The 25,992-nt window shown below is 52.8% G+C and overlaps 10 protein-coding genes across 10 annotated transcripts; 5 read left to right on the forward strand and 5 right to left on the reverse strand.

Moving 5' to 3' along the window:
* The first annotated feature begins 128 nt into the window (after positions 1–128).
* On the forward strand, positions 129–2,234 carry ASPACDRAFT_1872033 (uncharacterized protein). Its single transcript, XM_020197989.1, has 8 exons — positions 129–498; positions 544–584; positions 634–660; positions 709–874; positions 922–1,006; positions 1,054–1,510; positions 1,557–1,948; positions 1,995–2,234. Exons 1-8 carry the CDS (start codon positions 390–392, stop codon positions 2,188–2,190), a joined length of 1,473 nt encoding a protein of 490 aa, XP_020054878.1. The 5' UTR covers positions 129–389; the 3' UTR covers positions 2,191–2,234.
* Positions 2,235–2,472: 238 nt separating this feature from the next.
* On the forward strand, positions 2,473–4,936 carry ASPACDRAFT_45053 (C2H2 finger domain transcription factor; the record flags this gene model as incomplete). The annotated part of the gene is made up of 2 exons (XM_020201535.1): positions 2,473–3,088; positions 3,138–4,936. The coding sequence occupies 2 exons, from the start codon at positions 2,473–2,475 to the stop codon at positions 4,934–4,936; spliced, it is 2,415 nt and encodes an 804-aa protein (XP_020054879.1).
* A 381-nt stretch (positions 4,937–5,317) lies between these two features.
* Positions 5,318–9,736, forward strand: ASPACDRAFT_1872036 (uncharacterized protein). Its single transcript, XM_020197990.1, has 4 exons — positions 5,318–5,602; positions 5,668–5,761; positions 5,808–7,943; positions 7,973–9,736. Exons 1-4 carry the CDS (start codon positions 5,323–5,325, stop codon positions 9,684–9,686), a joined length of 4,224 nt encoding a protein of 1,407 aa, XP_020054880.1. The 5' UTR covers positions 5,318–5,322; the 3' UTR covers positions 9,687–9,736.
* A 729-nt stretch (positions 9,737–10,465) lies between these two features.
* On the forward strand, positions 10,466–11,329 carry ASPACDRAFT_1889703 (uncharacterized protein; the record flags this gene model as incomplete). The annotated part of the gene is made up of 1 exon (XM_020198542.1): positions 10,466–11,329. The coding sequence occupies one exon, from the start codon at positions 10,466–10,468 to the stop codon at positions 11,327–11,329; it is 864 nt and encodes a 287-aa protein (XP_020054881.1).
* A 991-nt stretch (positions 11,330–12,320) lies between these two features.
* ASPACDRAFT_62042 (uncharacterized protein) lies at positions 12,321–13,680 on the reverse strand (the record flags this gene model as incomplete). Its single annotated transcript, XM_020203748.1, has 8 exons — positions 12,321–12,440; positions 12,500–12,586; positions 12,637–12,784; positions 12,865–12,919; positions 12,996–13,055; positions 13,246–13,314; positions 13,420–13,431; positions 13,644–13,680. The coding sequence occupies 8 exons, from the start codon at positions 13,678–13,680 to the stop codon at positions 12,321–12,323; spliced, it is 588 nt and encodes a 195-aa protein (XP_020054882.1).
* A 456-nt stretch (positions 13,681–14,136) lies between these two features.
* ASPACDRAFT_122369 (GNAT family N-acetyltransferase) lies at positions 14,137–14,934 on the reverse strand. The gene has a single exon (XM_020196532.1). The coding sequence runs from the start codon at positions 14,730–14,732 to the stop codon at positions 14,277–14,279; it is 456 nt and encodes a 151-aa protein (XP_020054883.1). The 5' UTR covers positions 14,733–14,934; the 3' UTR covers positions 14,137–14,276.
* A 292-nt stretch (positions 14,935–15,226) lies between these two features.
* ASPACDRAFT_53382 (Zn(II)2Cys6 transcription factor) lies at positions 15,227–17,448 on the forward strand (the record flags this gene model as incomplete). Its single annotated transcript, XM_020202742.1, has 5 exons — positions 15,227–15,309; positions 15,364–15,492; positions 15,543–16,188; positions 16,233–16,606; positions 16,647–17,448. 5 exons carry the CDS (start codon positions 15,227–15,229, stop codon positions 17,446–17,448), a joined length of 2,034 nt encoding a protein of 677 aa, XP_020054884.1.
* A 108-nt stretch (positions 17,449–17,556) lies between these two features.
* Positions 17,557–19,343, reverse strand: ASPACDRAFT_79913 (uncharacterized protein). The gene is made up of 3 exons (XM_020205520.1): positions 19,059–19,343; positions 17,856–18,997; positions 17,557–17,803 (listed from the first exon to the last, which is right to left on the reverse strand). The coding sequence occupies exons 1-3, from the start codon at positions 19,297–19,299 to the stop codon at positions 17,678–17,680; spliced, it is 1,509 nt and encodes a 502-aa protein (XP_020054885.1). The 5' UTR covers positions 19,300–19,343; the 3' UTR covers positions 17,557–17,677.
* A 1,272-nt stretch (positions 19,344–20,615) lies between these two features.
* On the reverse strand, positions 20,616–21,557 carry ASPACDRAFT_62046 (uncharacterized protein; the record flags this gene model as incomplete). The annotated part of the gene is made up of 6 exons (XM_020203749.1): positions 20,616–20,773; positions 20,834–20,911; positions 20,962–21,039; positions 21,089–21,148; positions 21,196–21,248; positions 21,310–21,557. 6 exons carry the CDS (start codon positions 21,555–21,557, stop codon positions 20,616–20,618), a joined length of 675 nt encoding a protein of 224 aa, XP_020054886.1.
* A 2,045-nt stretch (positions 21,558–23,602) lies between these two features.
* On the reverse strand, positions 23,603–25,541 carry ASPACDRAFT_31291 (putative amino acid transporter; the record flags this gene model as incomplete). The annotated part of the gene is made up of 5 exons (XM_020199803.1): positions 23,603–24,169; positions 24,245–24,584; positions 24,697–24,820; positions 24,884–25,064; positions 25,119–25,541. 5 exons carry the CDS (start codon positions 25,539–25,541, stop codon positions 23,603–23,605), a joined length of 1,635 nt encoding a protein of 544 aa, XP_020054887.1.
* Positions 25,542–25,992: the final 451 nt, after the last annotated feature.

The following is a 25,992-nucleotide window of genomic DNA, read 5'->3' on the forward strand; positions in this document are numbered from 1 at the left end:
AACACGAGCTTGGATGAGTGAGGGGTCGATTGCCATTGTCCAGTGAATATATCCTTTATCGCGGGCTTTATCGCTCATTGAGGGGTCACTATCGTGAATGATACTCGGAACGAATACCGAGGGGTTCGACGCGAGCAGTTCAGCAGCGGACAAGAGTGGGGGACGGCGAAGAATGGGGATTGACGAGGCCGGACCAGCCCTCACGATAAGACTGATAACATGGATGCGGGGAAAGTCGAAATGGGAATAGTCGATTATCAGAAAGGATATCGATAGGCAGGGTGGGTTACACCACAGATGCAAGGGAGATACCAGTATTGGATATATCACCTCGCCGCCTCGTCACAGCCCTCGCAAGGGGGCGTGGTGTTACTCCCATTGCTAGCATCATGTCATTCATCGACAAGGCCGAGAAGGGTGCGCCTCTACCATCAGAGTCCGAGATGAAGCCCGGCGAGAATGAGGTCTATATTGACCATGAAGCCGAGAGATCAGTTGGTATGTCGAGCGCTGCGCTGCAAGACCAGCCCTAACCGGTTGCAGTGCGGAAGGTGGACTTATTCGTGCTTCCCTTGCTATGTCTGGTGAGCATGCACCCCATCATACCAAACTGCCAGATACTGAACTTGATAGATGTACTTCTTCGATTGCATGGATCGGGTAAGGCCAACCCTCATGTCAAACAAGAGGGGATGTTGACCGCAGCAGAGCAACCTGGCCAATGCCAAGACCGACGGACTCGACGAGGATATCCATCTCAAGGGCAATGACTATTCGCTGCTCGTGCTCCTCTTCTACATTCCCTTTGGGCTTTTCGACCTGCCATGGAATCTTCTCCTCAAGCGCTACTCCGGTCGCATTACGCTGTCGTTTAGTAGGTTCTTTCCCTGGTACGATCCAGATTGAAGCTGACCCCGAAAGTGACCGTCGTATGGGGGGTTCTAGCTCTGTGTCAATGTGCCGTGAAGAGCTTCGGCAGCATGATCGCGGTGCGGATGATCTTGGGGTAAGCGACTGGCCCGAACATGCAGGTCTAGGTGCTGATCGTTTCAGTGTCTTTGAAGCAGGCTTCTTCGCCGGTGCAACCTTCTACCTAACTCTGTTCTACACCCGCGACCAGATGGGTTTCCGTCTGGCCATCATACAGTGCTTTGCCGTCCTTGCTTCGGCATTCAGCGGCCTCATCTCGTTCGGGGTGTTTCAGATCAACGACCCCGCCGTGAAAGGGTGGCAGTGGCTGTTCATCATCGAAGGCAGCATGACTTTCTTGACCGGTATTGTCTCGTTCTTCTGGCTTCCTGACGGACCTCAAAAAGCCTGGTTTTTGTCAGAGCGAGAACGAGCGGCTGCAACTGCCCGAATCCTGCGCGACACCTCGGCTGAGGTTGAGACGGGTTTGAATCTCAAGACTGCGTTCCAGATGTTCTCTGACTGGAAATTTCTGGTCTGGTGTGTGATCTCCTTCACGTATCCAGTAGCGTATGCGACAGCCATGAACTTCTTTCCCTTGGTAAGTTACACTCACATACCTCCGAGAAAGACTACTGACCGTCCAGATCGTCGGACGTCTTGGCTATTCGACAGTCAAAACCAACCTCTGGACTGTCGCTCCAAATCTAGTAGGCGCCGTCGTGCTTCTCTGCGTCGCATGGTCATCCGATTACTTCCGTGAGCGAGGATTCCACACGGTCTTCTCATTGTTCCTGTCGTTGATTGGAATGATCATTCTGGCGACCATCGACGTGCTGAACAACAAAGGTGTGGCGTACTTTGCCTGCTTCCTTATGGCAGCGGGGGCGTACATCCCTTCGTGTCTGGTCCACGCCTGGCACAACAACAATAACGTGCACGAAAGCTCCCGCGCGGCCAATACAGGCTTCTTGGTTGGGTTGGGAAATCTGGCCGGCGTGCTGAGTGCAGCAACCTTCCGCACGGAATATGCACCCAAGTACGTCCGCTCTCAATCTTGAGCAACACCAGGCTAATTGTGATAGATACATTCCTACTCTCGTAGCGACATGTTGCTGTAATGGGGTGGCCATCGTGGTGATAACTGCATTAAGCGTGTATTTCAGACTTGAGAATCGGCGACGGGACCGAAGCCAAGGCGTGCGACGGCGAGCAGAGGCCGTGGAGACTCGGCATTTGGCCGAAGGGGAGCGGAGTCCAGAATGGCGCTATTTCCTATAGGCTGGCGGTAGATAAAGTAGCCTTGGTAGTCAACTTGATTATCGAACTTGATATCAAAGCCTGTCTCTCCGTATCTATGCTGATAAGGAGGGAGGATCCGCTGGCTGTCATTCGCGTAGCGCCACCCCCTCTCTTCCCCGCTTATCAATGCGCCATCGTGCATGCATGCACCCATGCATACGACCTCGCTAGGTATTTAATCTTCTCAGAGTTGGGGGGCGGGCGGCGAGTTGGTCACGCCTTCTTTGTGTCTGTTTTTCTTCCGGCTGATAATGGCCCCTCATGAAGTCCCACGTCTGCCACTGGCCCGACTGCGGCAAGAGTTTCACGCGTGCTGAACATCTGCGACGCCATGCTCTGAACCACGAGCAAGCCCGCCAGGGCTACGTCTGCGAGCGATGCTCGGTGCATTTTCATCGCCCGGATCTTCTCAGTCGCCATCTCCTACGCCATGCCAAGCGGGATGAAGAAGCTGGAGGACCAGGGCTGGGAGTGCTGGAGACGCGCAAGAGGACGCGCCGGGCTGATAATGGTAATATCGTTGTCCGCCCGCCGAAACGACAGTCTCGGGGCAGCGCTCTTAGAAACCATATGCCCGAGTGCTCTGCTTCGGAGTCAGTCGCTTCGATGGAGCTGTCATCGGCCTCCTCGTGTGCATTGTCTGTTACCAGCTCTCACGAGTCGGACCCAATCCCCGGGGCGCCCGTATCACCGCCTCGCTCGACGAGTGATCCGACGACGCTGTCCTTGGAAGATACAGATCCGCTGCTAGCGCCCATGCTTCCCAATGGACCCTTCGAGCCGTACGTTGAGCCTATACCGGGACAGTTCGATGCAGCCGATGGATCTTGGAGCTTTGACCAAGGATCGATCGAGGATTTCTTCAACCTCGATACAGGTATGAACTCCTCTCCCGCCGTGCAAAAGTCAATGCTAAGATCAAACAGCGACCGATTTTAACATGCCGTTTGCCGCGACGAACAACTACAACTGGCTGTTTGACGTGGCTTCTCTGAACGACGCTTTCCCTCCCCTCGATATACCGTTAGAACCAGACTTGCTGGCCTGGACCGTTCCAGACCCCGATCCATCTGCCGTTCTGCTGCAGGCAGCCTCGTTTGTCGAGCGCAGCCCGGATACCTCCCTTGACTGGCTGTGTGGACTGGACACAACCACAGACAACCCTCCAGCACCTCAGCTCCCATGTCTCTCAGATGAGGCTCGTCAAGGTCTACTCGACTTGGTGGCTCGTAATCCACCGTCGGGATTGGATGGCAAACCCACGCCCCTCGACTCGGCCCTGCTCTCTCTGTCAGCGCTCCAGCAGTACTGCGATCTCTTCTTCACGCGGTTCAATGCGACCTATCCACTGATCCACGCGCCCACCTTCGATCCCAACACAGTTGACCCCATTCTCCTGGGCGCGATCCTCTCGATGGGTGCCACCTACAGCAGCCGCGAGGCTCACCAGCTGGCCGTGGGGATCCATGATTTCTTGCGACCGCAGCTCTTCTGCCATCTCGATTTCTCACCACAACCGCCCTTATGGACTCTGCAAGCGATGTTGTTGATCGACTGCTTCGGCAAAATGCGGGCAGGCCCCAGGCAACGCGAACGAGCGCAGCTCTTCCACTGCGTGCTGATTAAGCTCATTCGGCGCAGCACCTGTTGCACGATCCGCTCGACCGCGTCCCCCGCGTTATCCGACGAGGACCTCGCGAACAGCTGGCACCAAGCCATGGAGGCGGAGCAGCGGAAGCGACTAGCCATGCACTGCTTCATGTGGGATGTGCAGCATGCGGTTCTCTTCTCGCAATCACTTTGCATGTCCGCTTTCGAGATCCGTGCCGCTTTACCCTGCGCGTCGGCGCTCTGGAACGCTCCGACCGCAGACGCCTGGGCTAGAAGCTTTGCCTCGAGCCCCGAATCCGAGCCCCTGTTTCTGACCGTCTTGAAAGGCTATATCACGCCCGCCGCGGTTCCGCGACCGCGACAATTGAACCCGCTCGCGCGACTGGTGGTTCTGCACGGCCTGATGTCCGTGTCGGCGGATCTCAAACGTCGGGATCAAACGACCCTGCGCGGCGAGGATCCGGATCGCGTGGGAAGCTGGACCCGTCGCATGGGCCGTTCGTACGAGTTATGGAAGGCAGATTTTGATGCGCACGGGCTGGCGATGAAGCTGGGCGAGAGTCAACTCGGGTCGTCGGACAGCGCGGGAGTCTTCCACAGCGCGGCGCTGGTGCTGTATCGCGCAGCGCAACTAGCGCTTCAGGCGGAAGTGCTGGATCTCCAGATCGGCGCGGGCGCGACTAGTATTCTTGGTCGGACGGTCACGCAGACTGATCGCGACCGGTCGGCTCGGGCGTTGAGCCACTGGGTGCGCTCGGAGTCTGCGATGCAAGCGGCGAAACAGGCGGCGTGGATGGTTCGGGAGGCTGTTTCCGGCCGTCAGGGCAATTGGGAGGCCATGGACGCGTTCCACTTCCCGTGGTGTTTGTACCTAGGAACTTTGGCCTGTTGGGCTGTGCATGGAGGAGGAGTGCACGAATTTGGAGGGCAGCGGGTGAGTCTCGATCTGGCAAGTCTGCTCGTGTCTTTGACCGGAGAGCGAGTCAACGAGGGGCCCCGATATAAGTATGATATGCGTGGGTTGATTCGGTCAATGGCACAGCAATTGGCCACAGTTCGCTGGACGGTGGTGCATGAGGCGATGAAGGTGCTGACAGGGTTGGTGGAGGGATAGCTATCAATTGCCTATCAGTTAAACCCATCAATGGAGCTACCCATGTCAGTTAATCAATCTGCTGTCGTAGCCCTATCTTTGGCTGACTAGCCTGGCCACGATGGTTATCATCCACTTGTGTGTCAAAGAATCCCCCACTCTTGCCCTCCCACCTTTTGCAGCGGGGTTATGCATGATGATGTAGATCCCACGTCCACGTACTGTACTTTGGTAGCTGTCGGTGATCCATGTCTTTTGGGCACTCCTGCTTCGTATTTTGCGTCTTTTGATTGGGGGCAGCTTGCAGCATCACGTGTAGAACAACTGCTTTTCTTCTCCCCCCTCCGTCCTCCCCAGCTTCACTCCTGATTTTGTCGGCCCTTGTCGAATATGAGTCTGATGCAATCATGAATGCGTCTCATCCTCTTTATGACTACCTTGTCTCTTCTAATGCCACCTCCACTCTTAGCTTCTATCTAAACGGGACGCAGATCGCTCTCCGAGATCCAAATCCTCAGTGGACGCTGCTGGACTTCATCCGAGCCCAAGATGGACTTACTGGAACGAAGCTGGGCTGTGGCGAGGGCGGCTGTGGTGCCTGTACAGTGGTGCTGCAGACACGACATCCGCGAAGCCGACAACTAGTCCATAGGGCAGTCAATGCCTGTCTGTATCCGCTGGTCGGAGGTGGGTGTTCTCCAGCTTGAGTCTCCAACCATGGCTCGTACTGACCGTTCCGTGGAATGTTGCAGTGGTAGGAAAGCATGTTATCACCGTCGAGGGTTTAGGAAGTGTTGAACACCCGCATCCTTTGCAAGAGCGTCTGGCGAAGCTCCATGGCTCCCAGTAAGGCTGTTTCCGCATTTGTTTGGCTATGATCTAATCGTTGCAGGTGCGGGTTCTGTACCCCCGGCATCGTTATGTCACTGTATGCTGTCGTCCGCAACGCATACAACCCGCAGACCGATACCTTCCAGCTCTCCGAAGATGATATTGAAATGAAAGGCCATCTCGATGGAAATCTGTGTCGGTGTACTGGATACAAACCAATTCTTCAAGCGGCCAAGACATTTGTTCGTGAGGACCTCCAGGCGCGCCTGGAGTCTGTCGTTTCTACTACCACGGATAAGACAGACGAAACCGTCGATTTGCCGGTGCTTCCGGCCCAATCATGCGGGCGACCTGGCGGATGTTGTCGCGATAGCCTTTCATCGTTTTCATGCTCATCGAGCTCAGATAAGGCCAATTCGTCTCCGTTGACCACGCCAGAGGAGAAAACTCCAGCAATTCCACAATTTGACTTCATTCCGTATGTGCCACAGACGGAGCTGATCTACCCTCCTGGTCTGGCGAAGTTTACCCCTCAGTTGCTATATTATGCAGACGAACGGAGGATATGGCTCCGTCCCGTCACCCTTCAGCAGACTGTAGATCTCTTGGCGCGCTTTCCTTCTGCCATGCTGGTTGGCGGTGCTTCGGAGGTTCAGATTGATGTTCGCTTCAAAAACCTTGCGGTCGACGTGTCGATCTTTATCGGAGACATCGAAGAGCTAGCTCAAATCAACCTGGTTGAACACGACAGTGGTGCAAAGGAGCTGATAATTGGTGGAAATGCTTCTCTCACTGATGTGGAGGAAGAATGCCAGCGCCTTGCTCCAATCCTGGGTTCTTCCGGCTCAGTACTATCGGCCATGGCTAAGGTGCTCCGGTACTTTGCTGGGCGACAGATCCGCAACGCAGCCTCACTAGCGGGAAACATTGCGACGGCCTCTCCCATCTCAGACATGAACCCGCTACTTCTCGCAGTGAACGCCACAGTTATTGCGCGCACCCGTGAGGAGGAGCAAGCCCTGGCCATGGAGAATATGTTTCTGGGTTATCGCAAGACCGCCCTGCCAAAGGGCAGCCTAATCACTGAAATCCGCGTTCCGTTGCCATCTTCGGAATGTCGCGAGATCACGAAATCATACAAACAAGCTAAGCGAAAAGATGATGACATCGCCATCGTGACTGCCGCCTTCCGCGTCCGCCTGGCAAGCGACAACACCGTTGAAAGTGCTTCTCTCGCGTACGGCGGGATGGCACCGACCACCGTGCTTGCCCACCGAGCTAGTGCTACCCTCAAGGGCAAGAAATGGGGAACGCAGGCCGTTCTTGATGCGACGGTGGATGCGCTTCTCGCGGACTTTGATCTTGTATTCGGCGTTCCGGGTGGGATGGCAACTTACCGCCGGACACTGGCTGTTTCATTCTTCTTCCGCTTCTGGCACGAAGTTATCGCCGAATATCAACTCGCCGCTCCTATTCCCTCCGATCTGACAGACGAGATCCACCGCAAGATCTCTTACGGTACCCGGGATGATATCAATCCGCACGAGCAACGGGTGGTGGGGAAGGCACTCCCTCACCTCTCCGGGCTCAAACATACCACCGGCGAGGCAGAATACCTCGATGATATGCCACCCCAACACCGACAACTATTCGGAGCATTGGTTCTCTCCCAACATGCGCATGCCAAACTTGTATCCGTTGACTGGACACCTGCTCTTGCGCCAGGACTAGCGACCGGCTACATTGATCACACGAGCATCCCGATCGAGAAGAACCTTTGGGGATCAGTTGTGCACGATGAACCTTTCTTTGCGATCGATGAGGTACTGTCGCACGGCCAGCCTATCGGGATGGTGTATGCCGAGACGGCTATCCAGGCCCAGGCAGCTGCGAAAGCCGTAAAGGTCGAGTATGAAGATCTTCCGGCTATTCTCACCATCGATGACGCAATTGCAGCGAAGAGCTTCTTCTCACACGGCAAAGAACTGCGCAAAGGTGCGCCGCCGGCGGAAATGGACGCAGTATTTCGCAGATGCGACCGAACCTTTTCGGGGGTAACACGGATAGGCGGACAGGAGCATTTCTACCTTGAGACGAATGCTGCCATGGCGATCCCGAGTACGGAAGACGGTGGAATGGAAATCTGGTCATCAACGCAGAACACGTATGTTGTCCAGCCCACACCATTGCGCAAATTGTCCGCCGAGCATGCTAAAATTATTGTAGTATGGAAACCCAAGACTTCGTCAGTCAAGTAACAGGAGTTCCCGCTAACCGCATCAACGCACGAGTCAAACGGATGGGTGGCGCTTTTGGAGGCAAAGAATCGCGAAGCGTGCAGCTAGCTTGCCTGGTAGCCATCGCAGCCAAGAAAGCCCGCCGACCGGTGCGTGCGATGCTTCCCAGAGATGAGGACATGATGACTACCGGACAGCGACATCCGGTTCAGTGTCGCTGGAAGGTTGGTGTCACCAATGAAGGAAAGCTTATCGCGTTATCTGCCGACTGTTACAACAATGCAGGCTGGTCCACTGACATGAGCGGGGCGGTGATGGACCGCTGCTGTACGCATTTGGACAATTGCTATGAGATCCCGAATGTGCATATCCGGGGATGGGTGTGTCGAACCAATACCCATAGCAATACGGCCTTCCGTGGGTTTGGTGCTCCTCAGAGCATGTTCTTCACCGAAACGATAATGAACGCGATTGCTGAGGGGCTAGAAATCCCCGTGGATGAGCTGCGGAGACGTAATCTATACACTATCGGGCAGCGGACACCCTTCCTACAGCAGATTGACGAAGATTGGCATGTGCCGATGCTGTTAGAACAGGTGCGCAAAGAGGCCAGATATGACGAGCGGAGAGAGCAAATCGTAAGGTTCAATGCCACACATCGCTGGCGCAAACGGGGTATCTGCTTGATCCCTAGCAAGTTCGGGATATCGTTCGCCACAGCCTTGCATCTGAACCAAGCTGCTGCATCGGTCAAGATCTATACAGATGGATCAGTACTGCTTAACCACGGCGGAACAGAAATGGGTCAAGGGCTGTACACGAAGATGGCCCAAGTCGCGGCGCAGGCGCTGGGAGTCCCATTTGAGAGTGTGTTTACGCAAGACACCTCGTCTTATCAGACAGCCAATGCCTCACCGACAGCCGCGTCCTCTGGCAGCGATCTGAATGGAATGGCAATTCAAGATGCCTGCGACCAGTTGAACGAACGGCTGAAGCCGTATCGAGAGCGATTCGGTCCTGACGCGACGATGGCGCAGATGGCGCACGCAGCGTATCGCGATCGAGTCAACTTAGCGGCCAGCGGATTCTGGAAGATGCCTAAAATCGGGTATCAATGGGGAAACTACGATGTTGCGACTGTGAAGCCAATGTACTACTATTTCACGCAGGGTGTAGCATGCACTGAAGTCGAGTTGGACCTGCTAACGGGCGATCACACGGTGCTGCGGACGGACATCAAGATGGATGTTGGACGCTCGATCAACCCGGCCATCGACTATGGACAAATCGAGGGGGCGTTCGTGCAGGGTCAAGGTCTCTTCACTATGGAGGAGAGTTTGTGGAGCCGCAGTGGGCAGCTGGCGACGCGAGGCCCCGGGACGTACAAGATCCCTGGCTTCAGTGACATCCCGCAGGAGTTCAATGTGAGTTTCTTGCAGGGTGTGTCGTGGTCCCACCTGCGGTCGATCCAGTCAAGCAAGGGTATTGGAGAACCGCCGCTATTTTTGGGGTCGACCGTACTGTTTGCGCTCCGCGATGCCTTGCGTAGTGCTCGTGAGCAGAATGGCGTGCAGGAAGCATTGGCGCTCGATAGCCCGGCCACAGCGGAGAAGCTGCGATTGCTGGTGGGAGATGACTTGGTGAAGAAAAGCCAGGTTGAGGCGAAAGAGGGCGAGACAAACTTTTTCGTTGCGGTCGCGTAGCGTGTGAAGACCATGTAGTCGATTTGATCTGTGTATTTAGCATCGTAATGGTTAGCATAGTAGGACAGGCAGATCATGGTATATCGGTGACTGGACAGGCCTTTATCGTACGTGAATCTTGAAACCGAGAACCTCTGTAAATACCGCGGGGTTTATCTTTCAGACAGAAGAGATTGGTTTGAAATCGATTTGTTGATCTTGTTGTTGATGGGGAGAACTTACCGACTTGGTGGAAGGTATTCGAACCATCACGTGGCCAGACTTCGTGGCAAGCGATGATTAACTTATGGTGCAAACGTGATGAGAGAATGTGGTACAACAGAAGAAAGACCCCACCCGGGGATTGTACTGTATATCCAGCCTCGTAGTACCCGGACCCCAATCACAAATAACTCACGGATGGCCGGTCGGGCCCAACTTACAGCTGCAATGGCTGCCACCGGTACTTGGACCCTTGGCAAAACCTGGGAAAAGCATTGCTTCACAAATCTCGGCTAGTTTCTCTCGTTTTCTTACAACTCTCCTGACTAGAACCGACTAGATGGAGGCTATTTGCGGGTGCGGCTTCATTGCCAGCGCAATTCCGGTTAATCCAGCCGACAGGTTGGCTGAAATCTACCCTCCTCATTAGTCCACTAGGAGGAGTGTCGATAGAAAGAAAAAAAGTATCCACACTGGCTCGTACTGTGTGAACTATTTGATCTCCTGGGTTTCCCCTTTGGCAAGGAATTGAAGGCAGTTGGATCCCTTCATCTCACTGACAATCGTCTCTTCGCAACATGGTCCGGCTCTTGAGCTCGACCTTGGTTCTCCTCGCCGCACTGCAGCTGAGTGGAGCCAGCCCTTCAGTAGTGACCCTCACCTCGAGCTACACCAGCACCGCGGTAACGACTATCACCACCTCCATCCCGAGCGTCTCCATCACCAGCACCTGCACCTGGGGTACTGTCGCTCCGACGGGTTGTGCCAATACCATCTGGTATGATGCAGGAAACTACTGGTCGGCCACGTGCACTACCTCCGCCTACAGTGCCAGTACCACCAAGATGACCTATTCGTGGGTCACCATCGACCAATGCAGTGATGCCTGCACCCACTACAGCAACTGCGCGGGCATCAACTGGGACGACAGCGAAACCTGCCGGATCCTTGCTGGGTCGCTGGAATTGGTGCCAGTCTCGAGCAGTGTTCTGGCCGCCGAGCTCTTTCTTTTCGATCCCTGTACCTCGCGAGTGACCTCGTATGTTCCGGAGACTTTGACGCGCACCTCGACTACCGCGTATACATCCTTGATTGTCTCGACCCTCACTCCCACCCCCACTCCCACTTCGACTCTGGTTGACAACCCAACTCCTACCCCATCGACCTCGGTGCATCTCATACCCTCTGCGTCGAGTGCTCCGGTTCTCTTACCGCCCACATCAGCACGTTCGAGCTCCTCAGCTCCCGCCACCCTTTCACAGTCATCCGGAAGCCCTTTGGCGACCTCGTCATCCATTGTCAGCACCAGATCCTCCGCCACCGTCACCCCTATGACCAGCGCTGCACCCGCACCATCCAGTGTGCCGGACGAGGTTGAGACTCTGTATTCCACCATTTACACCACCGAGGTGGTGACTTTCTTCACGGAATGTGCGTTCTGATCGACGTCCCATGATTGTACATCATCATCCTCGAAGATGAGCTTCCCTGTATATATAAAACAGCACATGTGCACGGCAGGGATCGAGGTATCACATGTTAGAAGCATTTGGCGATGTTTTTTATCTTCGAAATATTATCTACAATATAACAATGTATCTGCCTGTACACTTTGCTCTATGCACGTATGGTATGGAATAGAAACTCGAAGATTACCTGTATGCGGTCCAGCTCATGATATAACAGCAAATCATTTCCATGACGACCGAATAATTCGTAGCGTGTGATTTCATTCAATGAACACGTGGTAAATCTTTCTTCTTGACGTACATTGTGGAACGGATATCATGACGAGATATCCAAGCCTTTACCATGGTGTGACATGTTCTGAGTCCAGTTGTTGTCGGATCAAATACGGGGCGGATGTGGGAGATAGTGGTATATGTCTCTCAATAAGGACTGGGGCTTACGGGTTCGAAGACTTTTGGTGGAGCTTCCAGTGCCATAGGATTCACTCGAACGGTGCGCTTTGGACCAGGCGCTTGAGTTCTGAGGTTTCGAGATCAGTCTAGTACTTTTATCGGTGAACTGTTCGCGTCCCATCGCAGATCGGACAGTGTCAGCCGTAGTGTGGATACGTCTGTACCAGGCTTGTTCTTTGGGTTGTAGATACGCTTCCGCTTTTTGATAGAGGGTGTAGAGGATGGCCTTAGGATTCGCTTGCAGATTTCTGCGCTCCTTAAAATGCAACATCAGCTTCTGGATAGTCAAGTGCAGGGAGCTATCTTAGTTGCTTACCACCTTCTAGACAGACCGGAGTTGCTGCAACGTCAATCAGATTATCATATTTAAAGATCATTGGAACCACCGAAGATCAACGACAAAAAAAGCTAAGCTTCACCACCGTCGACCTCGAAGTTGAAATTGTTCTCTTCTTCCTCTATATTATGGCGAGCTTTGAGGTACGCGTTTCGCGCTCGCAATCTATCGAGCTCACGCAACATAGCGTTCATATCCCCGGCAAGGGGCAGCGATGTCCTGCTGCTGTTGTTGCTGCTGCTGCTCTCGCCAACGGCGGTTGCGAGCGCGAAGCTCTTGCGCGATAGAACGACCCTAATAGCAGTACTTCTTAGCATATACAATAATCTGCTGTGGAAAAGGGGAAAACCTACCCGGTCTAGAGCGAACAAATCCCGATGATAGCTATGACAATTGGCTTTTATGTGTCCCATTTCATTGCAATAATAACAGCGGACTTTCTATCATAGATTAATATGCCACTTGAAACCCCTAGAATAAATATACTCACTTTCATGACCCTCTTCAGGTTGTGCTGCCAAGGACCTCGCCGTAATTTCGTGTCCACAATTGACACATTTGGACCTCGCTTCCTTGTGAATGCGTTTTGCCTCCGCTTCTTGCTCTCGGAAATATGGGGGAGGAAAGCACCCATTCTTCTTGTATCGATAGTCACAGCTGCCGCATATATTTTCGACTATATAGTCTAGTAGTGGGTACGGCAAGATAGTCCACATACCTAGCGGCCGCCGACAGTTTGCACAATGCGCTGCCCAACGGTGTCCGCGTAGAGGCTGAGAGATAGGTAATGCCCTGTTACGAGGCTCAAAGGCCCTTGAGATGGTAAAGTCCCCTAGATCAGCAACAAACCTCTCAATACTAGGGCCATGGAAATGACTGGCTGAAGACGATCATCGTCATCGCCGCTCACTTGACCAGGTCGATAAATTGCCCTGATTAGGATTGCGCAGGTAACTTGAACCCGTCATGTAGACAGGCCGTCGATCTATGTCTGAGTGGCATTCCGACCACGGGGTTGGCAGCATGAACGCTCAACAGAGACGTACACATGAGTAATCTTCGGGATATCTCAAGCTCAGAAATGGTAAAACTCAATAACCCTTCGAGATGAGACAGAGCTTCTCTCTGCCTTTTTGCTCGTGTACAGCCTCGCATCGGCCGAAACTACCTAGTTTCTAATATCAGTTAGCATTTCACATAAACCAAGGCCGCAAGAGCTGAATGTATGAATCGGCGGGGAAAGAGGCATGATGCTGAAGGGACGAGAACTTACTAACCAAGATAGCTAAACCGACCGAGTCATGATAACTACTTAGGTTATCTGGAAAGGCTTCATAGTAAAACGAAATCATGTAATTCGTGATGGAAACACATTCAGATGTATCGAGGAGTACATTAAACAAACAACAAAGGTCTTGGATGAGCTCCAAACATAGTCGTGTGTGTTTCATAGAAGGGAAAGATCAAAAGAGGGATTGGAAGTGGACGGGTAATTACATTTGGGAATAAGAATGAGAGTGGAGAGGAAGTCCATGATGGAAGGAGAGTTAGGAGAGGAAGATGAAGTGGAAGAGAGACAGGAAGAGGACCTGGGTAGGCAGGGCTCCAAGACTTGAGCTACAGTATTCAATGACAGCCAAAATAGTAGCTATGGATTGACCGGATGTCTTATTTAAATGAATGGCATCATTACAAGATTCAATCTAAAGAGCCCAGGTGAATAATTCTCAGCTAGGGCCAACCTTCTACATCAGATGAAAAAATAGTTTCAGTAAATGTAATTATTCAATGTATCACAGTTGAAGTATGTCAATCTTGGCTACGTAGCAGCCTTCTTTTATATGGAAGATTATTCAATATCTGGATATCTAACAGTATGACTCGTCTATTCAATATGAATGGCATTGATGAAACAGGCTAATGGGCAACTTCTTACTAGGTGAGATATACCGTGGGGCTAGAGATTGCTGGTAGAGATCGTGCTTAGGGTATCCTCTTGTCATGAGCATGATGATCTTTGTTGCATTTGAATTACCAATTCTCAGTAATCACGGTTGAATTATGGCTAAAAGTAGTAGAGAAGGAAGTATGAGAACAATGCCAACACAATCTATATCCCACCCAAGAAACCTAAAGCACCAACTCCCAAAACTCCCCCGTCGACTTGAACCCCAACTTCTCATCCTCCTCCGTCGAGACGAGCCGATATCCTTCCTTTTCATACAGCCGCCGCGCCGACACGAGAACACTATTCGTCCACAGCCGAATGCGCGCATACCCCGCCTCGCGCGCAAACTCCGTGCATTGACGGATCAAGGCTCGCCCCAGCCCCAGCCCCCGGGCGCTGGGTTCCACCAGCAGTAACCGGAGCTTGGCAGCATTTTCGTTAGAGGTTCGGTCGTTGACCAGCATGACGCAGCCCAGGAATTGGCCATCGCGGTCGTCGGCGATCCAGCAGCGTTCGCGGGCGGGGTCGTAGTTTTCAATGAAGTCGACGGTGACGCCGGCGACGAGGGCCTCGAAGCGCTCGTTCCAGCCGTATTCTTGGGCATACAAGGCGCCGTGGCGGTGGACGATCCAGCCCATGTCTCCTGGCCGGTGGTGGCGGAGGGTGTATGCGTTGGTGGTTGTTGAGATCATTGGATGTGGTGGTTGGTCGCTCGGTGGATAGATGGGTATTGGACAGACTTATGCTCGCAGCGATGACGAGGTTGAAGAGAAGAGGAAAGGACTGGGTAATTTCAAGGGAGAGCAGAAGTAAAGCTGTCGAGGAGGTATAGATGGGAATTTATGTGACTCCAGTTGCTGCAGGCCTCGTGGGGCTTTTCGGCCAGTTTAGAGTTATCCGTACGCTAGACCAAGCCTGGAGAACAAGGCCCACTCATTCACTGTTTTAGCCAGTCATATGAGAATATCGAGCACAAGCGGATTCTCTCTCCCTCTTCCAAAACCAATCGGAAAGAGCCAGCGTCGGTAGGCGTAAATCTGGCCGATCGAAAACTTTTCCCCTTGAAGAATCTCCGCAACTAGTGGAGTGCGTGGTAGAGCAGTATCAATTTCCAGGCGTCTATTATCATGTCATGCAGGCCGGGAACTCGGCGCAGAAATCGCAGGGGTCACTGCAGCATTCGCGAAACTCCTTAGGAATCAAAAGACCTGTAGCGTGAGTCTCAATGCCCACATTCAATTCCACGCTCTAACCACACGAAGGAACCAGATGCCAAAGATGCCATGCTCAAAAGGTTAAATGCTCTGGCGGAAGACCCTGCTCCCGATGCCACATGGCGAGACGTGGGAATGAATGCAGTTACGTATTCCGCGACCGCAAAGTGCGCATTGACGAAAGGTAGGCAGCTGCTACCGATGCAGAACAGCCCCGCGCTGACCTGCCACTAGTTATCTGGAACAATTGATTCGAGACAGTGAAGAGCTGCGTCAGCACCGACTGAGGTCCAAAAGCCGTGTCCTCCCCACCATAAACCAGCACCCTTTTTCAACAGAAGGAGGCGACACAAAGACTCGGAATCCGCTGCTTGAAGACCGGCCGTGGTTTCAGGCCCATGAGGGGTTGGCACTTCCCATTTATGTTAGCGAGGCAGCATGTACGGGCTTCGCCACATGTCTGTGCCAATGCCTCGACGGCAACAAAAGCGCAGTGCCGCATATTCCCCGCACGCGATTTATCACAGAATCAACCCTCAGCCAAGTGGCCCATTCTGGGATCCAATGGCCCAGTTTAGCCCGTGCTCGGTTGCTGGTCAACACCGCGCTGGGCCACGCAAACCCACCCTTTCATCTCGCCTTACGGAAATCCACCCTCGACCACCTCCAACACATCTACGAGCAAGGTCTCTTCAATGACCCGATCTTTTTGTGCAAGTACTTTGCTCTTTTTGCCTTGGGGGAAGTCTACTCATTCCACAATGATGGAGGAGAAAAGGGCACAGTGCCAGGGATGGCCTACTATGCTCACGCCATCGGTCTGATGCCCGTGCTACCAGAGCGACCTACCATCATCCACATCGAGGCTCTTCTGATATTGGTAAGCTCATCTCTCAGTGTCGCCATCATGCGCTGACTTCCCAGGCGCTCTATAACCAGTCCCTCAACCGACAGCACTCCGCCTACCTCATGGTCGGCAACGCACTGCGCTTCGCTCTGCTCGTTGGCTTGAACCACAACATCCCGGTTACCCAATGCCCTGATCGGATTGCGCGAGAACATCGTGTGCGTTTGTGGTGGACAATCTACGTCTTTGATCGGTCCTGGAGCCTTAAGCTAGGCCTGCCAGTGCAGATCAACGATGAAGCTATCCACGTTGACCTGCCCACGAACCTCGACTCCGAGAATTACCACAACGAGTTCGTTGACAGCTCATACCAAGTCGCATTCGTCAGACTTGCCCGAATCTGCAGCACAATCATGCACACGATCTACAGCCGCAGCAACTTCACCGAGACGTTCCTCCAGCGGGAGCAAAGGATCTTTCTCAACCTGCAGCAATGGACGCAATCCCTACCCGACCACCTCCGCCTCCATACCGCCAGGCACAATCCCAAATGCACCATTCTCATCCATCTCCCGTTATAACCGAAAGCTGACCCATTCAACACAGTGCGTCATCCTCGCCATCCGCCCAATCCTACTCACTTTCCTCGACCACCTTGCGCCAACCCCCGTTCCCGATGAGCCCGCCATCCCTGCAACCCTCGCCGCTCTCAAAGACGCATGCATTCATTCCGCCCGCCACACTCTAACCCTCTGCATGAACGAATGGACGAACGGCGCCTCCTCGACCTACGGCTACGCCTTCGCGCAGTACATCTTCACTGCCGCCCTGATTCTGCTCATCTCAAACCTGCTACCAGGTGGCACAGCAGAGGACCTCACATGCGTGGAGGCCGCCATCGAGATGTTGAGCTCCTTGGTCGCGAATGGCACCCTCGTCGCGGATGACCTGTTCCATCATCTTGTGCGGGCGCAGCACTGTCTGCGGAGTGGACGGTTTGCACCGCGGGTGGCGAAGCAGCAGGGGTTATCGCTTTCCGCCGCTTCTCCTTCGGTACATGCTCCATCCCCTGCAGTGCTTTCCTCCGGTGGACAGGCTGACTGTCTCCCGAGTACGTGTCATTTCGATGCTGGAGGCGCAGCGGCAGAGTCCGCTTATATGGTGCTGGATCAGCCGCTCATGCAGGATTTCCTGACGCATGGTGTCGAGGAGTTTGGGTTATTTGATGCGGGGGAGATGGCCGGGTTAGGAACGGATCTCTGGCCTGGTTTGCCACTGTGGGCTGCTTGGTAAATCCCTATCAAGTGTCTTTAGAAGCATAGAAAACTAGAAAATAATGGCAGGCTCTATCAACGCGCTCCGCCACTTAACTGTGTCTAAAGTCAACAAAACAAAGGTTGTCGGTGCCAAATATAGATTGTCCCAAAAATGTTCATTCATCTAACCAAGTAACTCAAAAGAAAGCATCAGACAAGACTCTATCTAGCCAAAAATGATGAAGAGATCTGTAGTCTATTATCGATCACATTTGCAGGCGGTGGCCGCGGTACTTCCGCGGCTCGTGAGAGAAAGTGCTGACATCAGCATCGGTGCGCTCAGGGAAGCCCTCGAACGACAGCGCGTATGTGGCAATAGAATGCGCCACGAGCTAAAGTGTGTCAGCCATAATAAAACATCGCCAACTACGGAAGGATACGTACCTTGGTGTTAACCTCCCAAGCTGTAAGGTTGACGTTCGAGACGTCATCTTCAATCTGATGGTAGTTGGGATCGTACCACTCTCCGGCTTTACCACCAAACATCTCTTCCTCTTCCTTGGTCTTAACACCTTCTGCGCCGGTGGCGACACCGCCTCCGGGAATGCCATTGCGAATAAAGGCGTCGTAGTCGCTGCGGCCGTCGAAGGGGATGTAGGTGTAGTTGAGGTCGTGGGCCTCGTAAAAATCAACGTACAGGTCACGGAGCTCCTCCGAGCCCACCGGATTGACGGCGTTAGTGGCGTTGTAGACCTGGTACGCGAAATTGGGCCCGGCCAGCATATCATAGTCTTGAAACTGGCGTATTTTGCGATTCTCCTCCGGAGTCAGCTGGCTCACATAGTAATCACTACCCAGGAGACCTTCTTCTTCTCCAGCCCACCAAGCAAGGCGCACGCAGTTGTTGACGCTGAACTGGATGAGTTTTGTTGCCAGTTCCAAGAGAGTCAGAGTACCAGAGCCGTCGTCATTGATACCGGGGCCTTCGGCTACACTGTCACTGTGGGCTCCAGCCATGACACAGTTATTTTGGTCTCCTTCGACAGTCTGTGCGATAATGTTTGTAGTGATGATTGTTTCCACAATGCCATCAATGTAGGCAATGCCATCCACCTTCTCGCCTTTATTCAACTGCTCCAGAACAGGTGCCGCATCACTGTCTGAGATGCCGAAGGTGGCAACATGATCTGGGGTGGGAGTGCCCAGAGTTCCAGAGAGGTCGCCCTTCTCGTTATTGTACACCACTGCCGCGATGGCGCCTGCTTTGCCAGCCAGGTCGGACTTGGTTCCGAACGGACAGGTGCCTCGAGAAATGAATGCAATGGCACCAGAAAGATTGTCAGGGTAGTCGGATGACTCGCATCCATGATTGGCGACTGCCACCAACGGACCGTAGACAGGCTCTCTGTCTTTTGTGGGAGGCGTCAGCCCCATCGGGGTAGCTGAGGAGGGCACCGTGTGGCCCAGGACGAGGCGCGACTCGAAGACATTTCCGGTCACCGCAGGAAAGGATTGATTGGTGATGGTGTAGTAGTCGCCGAGCTCGACAAGGGTGGAGTAGATGTAATCTAAGGTTCCGAGGTGACCTAGCAGATTGAAGGTTAGTAGGTGAGTCACAGGAGCAGCGGGGATGGGTGAGGCGCGTACCTTTGCTGCCAATGACACGGGTTGGGTGTTGATATTCCTCCTCTCCGAGCTTTGCAATCTCGTAGAGCTCCTCGGCTCTTTTGAGGAGGTTCTCGGCTTTGACTTGTTTCTGCAGCAGCTCAGAGTCGATAAGCTGCTTGCTCGATGTAGAGAGCTCAGACTGCGACGAAGAAGCTTGAAACAGGGGCAATTGAAGAGCTCCGGCCGGCCCAAGAAGGGCGGGAAGGAGAGCGAGCTTCATGGTAAGCTCAAGTCGATGTTGAATGTAGAGTTAGGTCGATTGGTCGAAGAGTGAGTGACTGAAGTGAAGAGGAAGAGACAGGGAGCCGAGGAGGTTGGGGACAAACAAGCTGGGGAATGGTCAGCTGATAAGCGATAAGATAAACCCCGTGACCTCCCGATCGGGCATTTGCGGACTTTCTCATCTGGGATTAGCTCGTCGCCTCACAGCAATAGCAGCTTCTAATAGGTAGGTGGATCCTCGATCCATGATCCATCATGGATGATGACATCCAATGCAGCAGCACACCTTTTGCCCTGCCGCCATTGATGAGCACGCTCCCGACTTTTATTATGACTTGGAAATCGGAATCTAACCAGACCCAGAGATCCAGTCGCCCTTCTGGCACGGATGAATACTCCGAGCGCTTCATGCACGTCATTGTCACAGTGTCACATCCGCCTACTAGTATATATTCGTAGTAACCGCGGTCGCACAAAGGGTACAAGATGACAATGGCATGGGCGAACCGTGATCTCAGCTGGAACCGATTGCAATGCCGTTCTCATATGACCTGTCAATCGAATCGGTCAATCGCCCAGTCTCAACGCGTCCGCCATTAATGGAGTAAGCGCTCAACTCGGCGGCAACATGATCGGCTGGCCGAAAATGAGCCTCTTCGAATTGCAGGTGTCGCTGCTTTTGACATCTTCCCTTGAGTTGAGATCAGGACCGCTGATTTTTCTCCCATCCACTGGCCCTCTACTAAGCACGCGGGGAACGTTATTCCTAGAACACTCATCAAGATAGCTTTTACTTGAAGTAAGGAGCCCTCTGCAAGGTTGAAATGCACAAGATAGTAGATACAAATTGGGATGATGCTCAGATGAGCTCAAGGGCAGTATGCACAAGCGGTTTGAAATTGTATCTCTCACTTGGCACCTTCTTCGAGCTTCCAGCTCTCTTACAGCATACCCATCTGGCCCACTCTCGAAATCGACTGATTACGCCAGGGACAATCCCGCGCGCCAGATAACCCGGCAGCAAGTGCGCTTGTCTGCAGTCTCTGGTTGTGTTCGGGCCTGAAATAGTCCCAGGGGCCAACAGCCAGGTGACCACAGTTCAGGGACCCCAATCAATCGGCCGAGAGCTCGACAGTCACTCTCCATCCTTCTAAAAAAGTCGCAACTCCAGCCTCTTACTGACTTCCACAGTTCTCTACATTGTCGCATAATATATAATTTACACAGATTCCGCAACCGCTCGCAGAGCTCAATTGTTATTCGACATAGTCTCGCCAGCATATACTAAAAATACAACTTATCTCATGGCCCCATTTAGATATCATAGGTGTGGGCCTGGACGTTGATAGTCTCGACGGTGAAGGTCTTGGAGTCGGAGGTCTTCAGGCCGGTGGAGGTGACCTCGTTGGTGGCCAGGGTGCCGGCGAAGGTGCTGTCCGCGGCGTTCAGGACGATCGTGGTGTCGATGTACTCTGTTCTCATGGTTAGATGTCTTCCGGGAAAATCGGGAGTAAAGGGCTGGGGGAACTCACGGTGAGCGCGAGCGGTGCTCTTGCAGGCATCGTCCTGGCATTCGACGGCGGTGCCCCAGCCCTGGGCTTGGCCGGAGCCTGTGAATTGTTAGCAATCGCGGTTGGGGACAGATGATCGGAAAACATACTGGTCGACAGAGTTGAGACGACCTTGCCGTTGAGGGAAACGGTCTGATCGTACTTGGCGGTGGAATCGTTGTACTTGTCTGAGAATTGTCAATAGCTATCGTGCAGGGAACGGAGAGGTGAACGTACATTCCATGGTCACGTTGTCACCGGCATTGGCCGGAACTTGGGTGCCACCAAGCTGCGTTCCTGCTCATCTTTAGAACCCTTTCGATCATGACCTCGGGAAGACTTACCCTCGAGGGTGCTGGCCCAGATGCACCACTGGCCGGAAGTACCGCCGCAGTTGCTAGATGCCGTCAGTATTGTGTCCAATGGTTCGGCCAGGATTATCGGTCTCTATGACGTACGCATTGGGGTCGGAGAAAGAAACAGCAAGCGCCTGGATCAGGTCACCACCGCTGGTGCCCATGCCGGGCCACAAGGCGAGACGGTCCGCGACGGGGCTGGGAACTTCGGGGAGCACAAGAGTGGTCGTGGCCTCGCGGATCCAGCTCTGAGTAGGACCCAGGCTGAAGTAGGGGCCGAAGCCAACGGTAGACTGAGCGTTGGCCAGGCCGAGGACGGCGAGGGCAGCGAGGGTTTCGAGACGAAGCATTTTGACGGAGAGGTGAGTGGAATGATTTGAGGTGGTGGCTGACAGGGTTGCACGAGGGTACTGAGCGATTAAAACGAGCGACTGACAACAGGCTTTATAGGATGATATCGCTCGACAGCTCTAGGAGTTCTAGAATGAAAGGGGCCACATCCACCACGGAGATTAGTCCGAGAACGGCTCTTCATGGCCATACGTGGGATGAATGTGTTTCGAGTTCACAACGTCCCGCACTAAAAACAGTACAGGAGAGAATCAGAGGACGTTTCAGGACAACACGGAGTCCGCCCTACCGGGAGAATTCAGCAACAGCAGTAGGGTGCTGGTCCCTTGTGGAGAAGAAGTGGTCTGAGCAAGGCCTCTAGTTTCAATCCGACACGTTTGCTCCATCCAGGTTTCAAACCAAGCCCCTGAGCCGTGGATCACTGCTGTTTTGGGTGTGATGTAAAGGAGTGCAAAAGCTGCAGAAGAACAAGAGAGAAGACAGCTCTGCTGATCGCCCTCGAGTGTAGCAAGAAACATGGCTCATGTGTGAGGCGTTGTTCATCGTAGGTATGCGAGTGGGAGAAAGGTATGGAGAGCATCAGCGGAAGTGGTTCGGCATACACTGCCGCTTGCCGAAAGCTTGGTTTTGCCGCACTTCTCAACAATTCGCAAAATAATTTATCCAGCCGAATGGCAGAATAGCCTGAGACCCTGAGTATATTACTATGTTTGACTCATATTAGGGTCATGGTGCAAACCGATCCCCTTACCACTTTTTCTTGCTTATGCAGAATTAATGATCCCCTAGCCAGGTTAGTCCCAATATACAATCTCCGCGGGCTATTCGGCAATGACTCCGCATTTAGAATGGACACGGCATGGAATACTTCCTCTCTTCTATTTCTCCGTCTCGTAAGAGCCTGGAGGGTGATCCTGTTTTGCTTAATCTGCAACTGGAGCCTGAGTCCGGTCAGACCCAGATTCCTGACCGCCAGCTTTAATCAGTGGAAATTCTATTGAATGTGAAGCGCAGAGAGACTATGACCCATCACAGGTAAAGACATGCATCCGAGACCACTCATGTAGGTAGATGTTCCTTTTTAATTGATGACTATGATCAGACAATGTGGCCATGCGGTGATTGTCTTTATCATTCCCCCACAACACTCGCGTAACGCAACCCCAGGCATGGCTGCAAGCTGAATATTGTGCAAGTTTACCCAAAGTTGTTGTGAAATGAAATCATTACCCCCTTCGTGGATATACTTTCCATATGGAGACAATCGATGTTATGGCAGCAATTCTGCCTCCAAGCCTGAGCATCAACATCCTCCCGTTGATGTGAGCGAAACTTGTGAGGAGGAAAATGCGAAAATGAGGATCTAAAGAACGACTTACCGACTACATGTAGGGCTTGATTAGATGTCGGTTGACTCGTGATTACAAGAGATTCTATTTCTGGACAGAATTAGTATCGAGGCGATTGCTTCGATGACAAGAGGAAGCTTCGAACACTCGCATTGGGACTGAAGAGAGTGGTATAAGTCTTGTGTAATATGGGCACCTCAAGTCCCGAGGCAATCGGCAGACAAGATCATGAAGTGCTCTCTCGGTCGCAAGCTTCTATCAAGACTATGAAGGAAAGAAAGCAACACGGGGTTGAGAAGCAGTGAGTGAATGGGTCGGGAAGGGGCAGATGCGGGCCCGCCCTGCTGGTCTCCTAAAGTGGGCGCCCTACGGAGAGCATGCACGACATTTCTTCATAGGTAAATACCTATCTTCCAAGTCGATACAGAGGATACAATGGCAGAAATAAGCTGCATGGAAGTGAAAAGGTGGGATATAGCAACAGAAAAGATTATTATCACTTATTCCTATTCTGGCATAAATTTAACGAGGTAAAAATGGTTGGACTTTCACAAAACTGACACCGCTACAAATATCCTCTCATGCCGCATGGTACGTACGCTAACTCTATGAAAGTTCTAATACCCGAAGTGCAAGTTGATATAAATCCACGAATCAACTACGATAATGCATATTATGTACAACCACCTACCTCTCTAATCAAACACGGCATCCACTGCCTTACGAAGATACTTCGTCGGCCCTTTCCGCTCCGTCTTTGTCTCGACATCGTGCCCATCCACGTAGAACCGTCTCGGGGCGTCGAGGTCAATCGTGCGAGCATCCACCCACCACGGCCCGCGGTAGTAGCATCGCGCCGCCAGGTACAGGACCACGATGGCAACGACAGAGACATAGTTGGCGAAGAAGTTCTTCGCGCTGGGGCTTTCTCCGAGAGGCCATACACTCAGATAGAATTCCGCGATGATGAGGATGATGCACCAAACAAGACCCCAGATGGCGCCGTAGGGGTATGTCCACGACTTCCAGGGGAGATCCTCTACCGATCGACCCTGGACCTTCCAGGCGTAGCGCATGCGGAGGTGCGACAGACATATCGTACCCCAGCCAAAAAGGGTAAAGAGAGATGTCAGGTTGGAGAACCAGGTGAAGACATTGGCGCCAGAGTTAGAGACGTTGAGGTAAGCGAGACCGCCTCCAATGAGGAGGGTTATGGCCATTCCTGCAATCGGACGGCCCTGCTTGTCGGCCTTGCCGAAGATCTGACCGGGCGGCGCAGATGGTCATATTAGTCGCTAGCGCTGCATAGTAGGAGGAAAGGAATGAGAGGCACTAACCTTGGGAGCCATATTCAGGTGTGTCAAGCCCATCAAAGTACGCGAGCCACCATAGGCCGAGATACTGCCGGTCGACAAAACTGATATGAAGATCACCGCGTTCATGATATGAGCTAGAGGTTCCAAGCCAGCATTGCGGAAGGCTATAACAAAGGGTGAAGCATTAACGCCGCTACCACCGAAAAGGTCCTGGTTGTAGGGAGAGACGGTGATGGTGATCATCAAGGAGCCCAGAACGTAGAACAGAGACAAGCGGACCCAGATGGACCCGACAGCTCGGGGGACAGCCTTGCGTGGATTATCAGTCTCAGCAGCGACCAAAGCAGCGTTTTCTGAACCACTAAGTGTTAAGGGAAAAGGGTCAGCTAGATATAGAATAGTAGCAGTCTGGGCAAACTTCAAAACCAATCCTTGCTATCCTGAAGTATAGCCAGATAGTAGGGGTTAAGTACCTCATTGCAAAGATACACGTAGGCATAATGGACAAGAATCCTTTGAACCCGTTGATGAACGGCGAGGAGTTCCAGTACCGGAACCCGATCGGACCCTCAGCAGGAGCGCCACCAGCCGAAATGACTAAAGAAGTGAGCCTGGGAACAGGATATTGTACTGTGCCACAGAGGAATTTGAACCACTCACCGATGCACGAGATAATCACCACAAAGATCCAGCCAAACTTGATAGTAGAGGCTGTAACTTCGACCTCTCCGAAGAATCTCACGGCGACGACGTTGACGGCAATAATAACAATCCAGAAAATAGTGATCCAGGCCGCTGTAGGCACTTTGGTCGTCCAGAAGCTAAGCACAGTAACAACGCCCTGCACATTCAATGATCAGTGAACAGTGTATTCAAGACAGCAAGAGCAACACACCTGCAGCTCGTTGGCGATTGTGATCCAGTAGGAGAACCAGTACGCCCAGCCAAGGGAAAAGGCCATTGACCGGTCAATGAAGATCGACGTCCACTGCGTGAACGCGGACGGCAATGGATACATGACTGCCATCTCTCCAATCGAATGACTGACAGCCCAAATCATCGTACAACTGAGGAGATAGCCAATCAGAAGCGCTGCTGGGCCAGCATTGCTTAGAGAAGTTCCACTTCCAAGCCACAATCCCATTCCGATGGAGGAGCCAAGCGCAATCATGGTCAGGTGCCGCGTCGACAACGAGCGGTGCAGATCGGTTTCGGCGCCATGGTCGATATCAGGAGAAGCCCAGTCGCCAGTGGGCTCGAGATGCTTCTCCTTGGAACTGGATGTCTCGTATGCAGGTGCATTGCTGTGGTCGTCCATCGTGAATGACCTCGACGAAGAAGGCTGAGTGTACGCGCAAAGAGATGGGGTGAAGGGGAAGAAGACGCGAAGAAACACCACGTTTGAAATTGGGCGGGCAACGGAAGATTAATATAAGACTTGTCCGTCGAGGTCGTGAAACCTAGTGAGGTCAGCTTGCAGCTTCCGAGAAGCCGAAGTCAATTTGATGAATGAGGTGCAGGGGGCAAATTAGAACAACAGATAAGACAAACTCACTCAGCCCACTCGCTATGGTTCGCTATCAGGAAGCAGGCGAACAGGCAGATAAAGAGTCTTATCGCAGCTTCCAGTCAAGTGGTGTTGGGTGGTGTGTCAACATTTGCCCCATCGGCTTGTCCGCTGCGAGCAAGACCAGCGAATTCTTCTGGAAGACTGGCATGAGCGAGGATCCTACGAGTAGAACTGATAACACTGTGAGGTCCATCCAATA

The sequence above is a fragment of the Aspergillus aculeatus genome (genome assembly GCF_001890905.1).
Source record: "Aspergillus aculeatus ATCC 16872 unplaced genomic scaffold ASPACscaffold_11, whole genome shotgun sequence".
Taxonomy (NCBI): domain Eukaryota; kingdom Fungi; phylum Ascomycota; class Eurotiomycetes; order Eurotiales; family Aspergillaceae; genus Aspergillus; species Aspergillus aculeatus.

Excerpts from the sequence above, each read along its gene's own strand:
- ASPACDRAFT_122369 (XM_020196532.1), bottom strand. The coding sequence starts at position 14,732 with ATGGGCTGGATCGTCCACCGCCACGGCGCCTTGTATGCCCAAGAATAC.
- ASPACDRAFT_1872036 (XM_020197990.1), top strand. The coding sequence starts at position 5,323 with ATGAATGCGTCTCATCCTCTTTATGACTACCTTGTCTCTTCTAATGCC. Across the intron at positions 5,603-5,667 it reads TCTGTATCCGCTGGTCGGAG|TGGTAGGAAAGCATGTTATC; the intron begins GTGGGTGTTCTC and ends GGAATGTTGCAG. Across the intron at positions 5,762-5,807 it reads GCGAAGCTCCATGGCTCCCA|GTGCGGGTTCTGTACCCCCG; the intron begins GTAAGGCTGTTT and ends TAATCGTTGCAG.
- ASPACDRAFT_79913 (XM_020205520.1), bottom strand. The coding sequence starts at position 19,299 with ATGAAGCTCGCTCTCCTTCCCGCCCTTCTTGGGCCGGCCGGAGCTCTT. Across the intron at positions 18,998-19,058 it reads CCGTGTCATTGGCAGCAAAG|GTCACCTCGGAACCTTAGAT; the intron begins GTACGCGCCTCA and ends TCAATCTGCTAG. Across the intron at positions 17,804-17,855 it reads CTTGGGAGGTTAACACCAAG|CTCGTGGCGCATTCTATTGC; the intron begins GTACGTATCCTT and ends GACACACTTTAG.
- ASPACDRAFT_1872033 (XM_020197989.1), top strand. The coding sequence starts at position 390 with ATGTCATTCATCGACAAGGCCGAGAAGGGTGCGCCTCTACCATCAGAG. Across the intron at positions 661-708 it reads TCTTCGATTGCATGGATCGG|AGCAACCTGGCCAATGCCAA; the intron begins GTAAGGCCAACC and ends TGACCGCAGCAG. Across the intron at positions 1,007-1,053 it reads GCGGTGCGGATGATCTTGGG|TGTCTTTGAAGCAGGCTTCT; the intron begins GTAAGCGACTGG and ends TGATCGTTTCAG.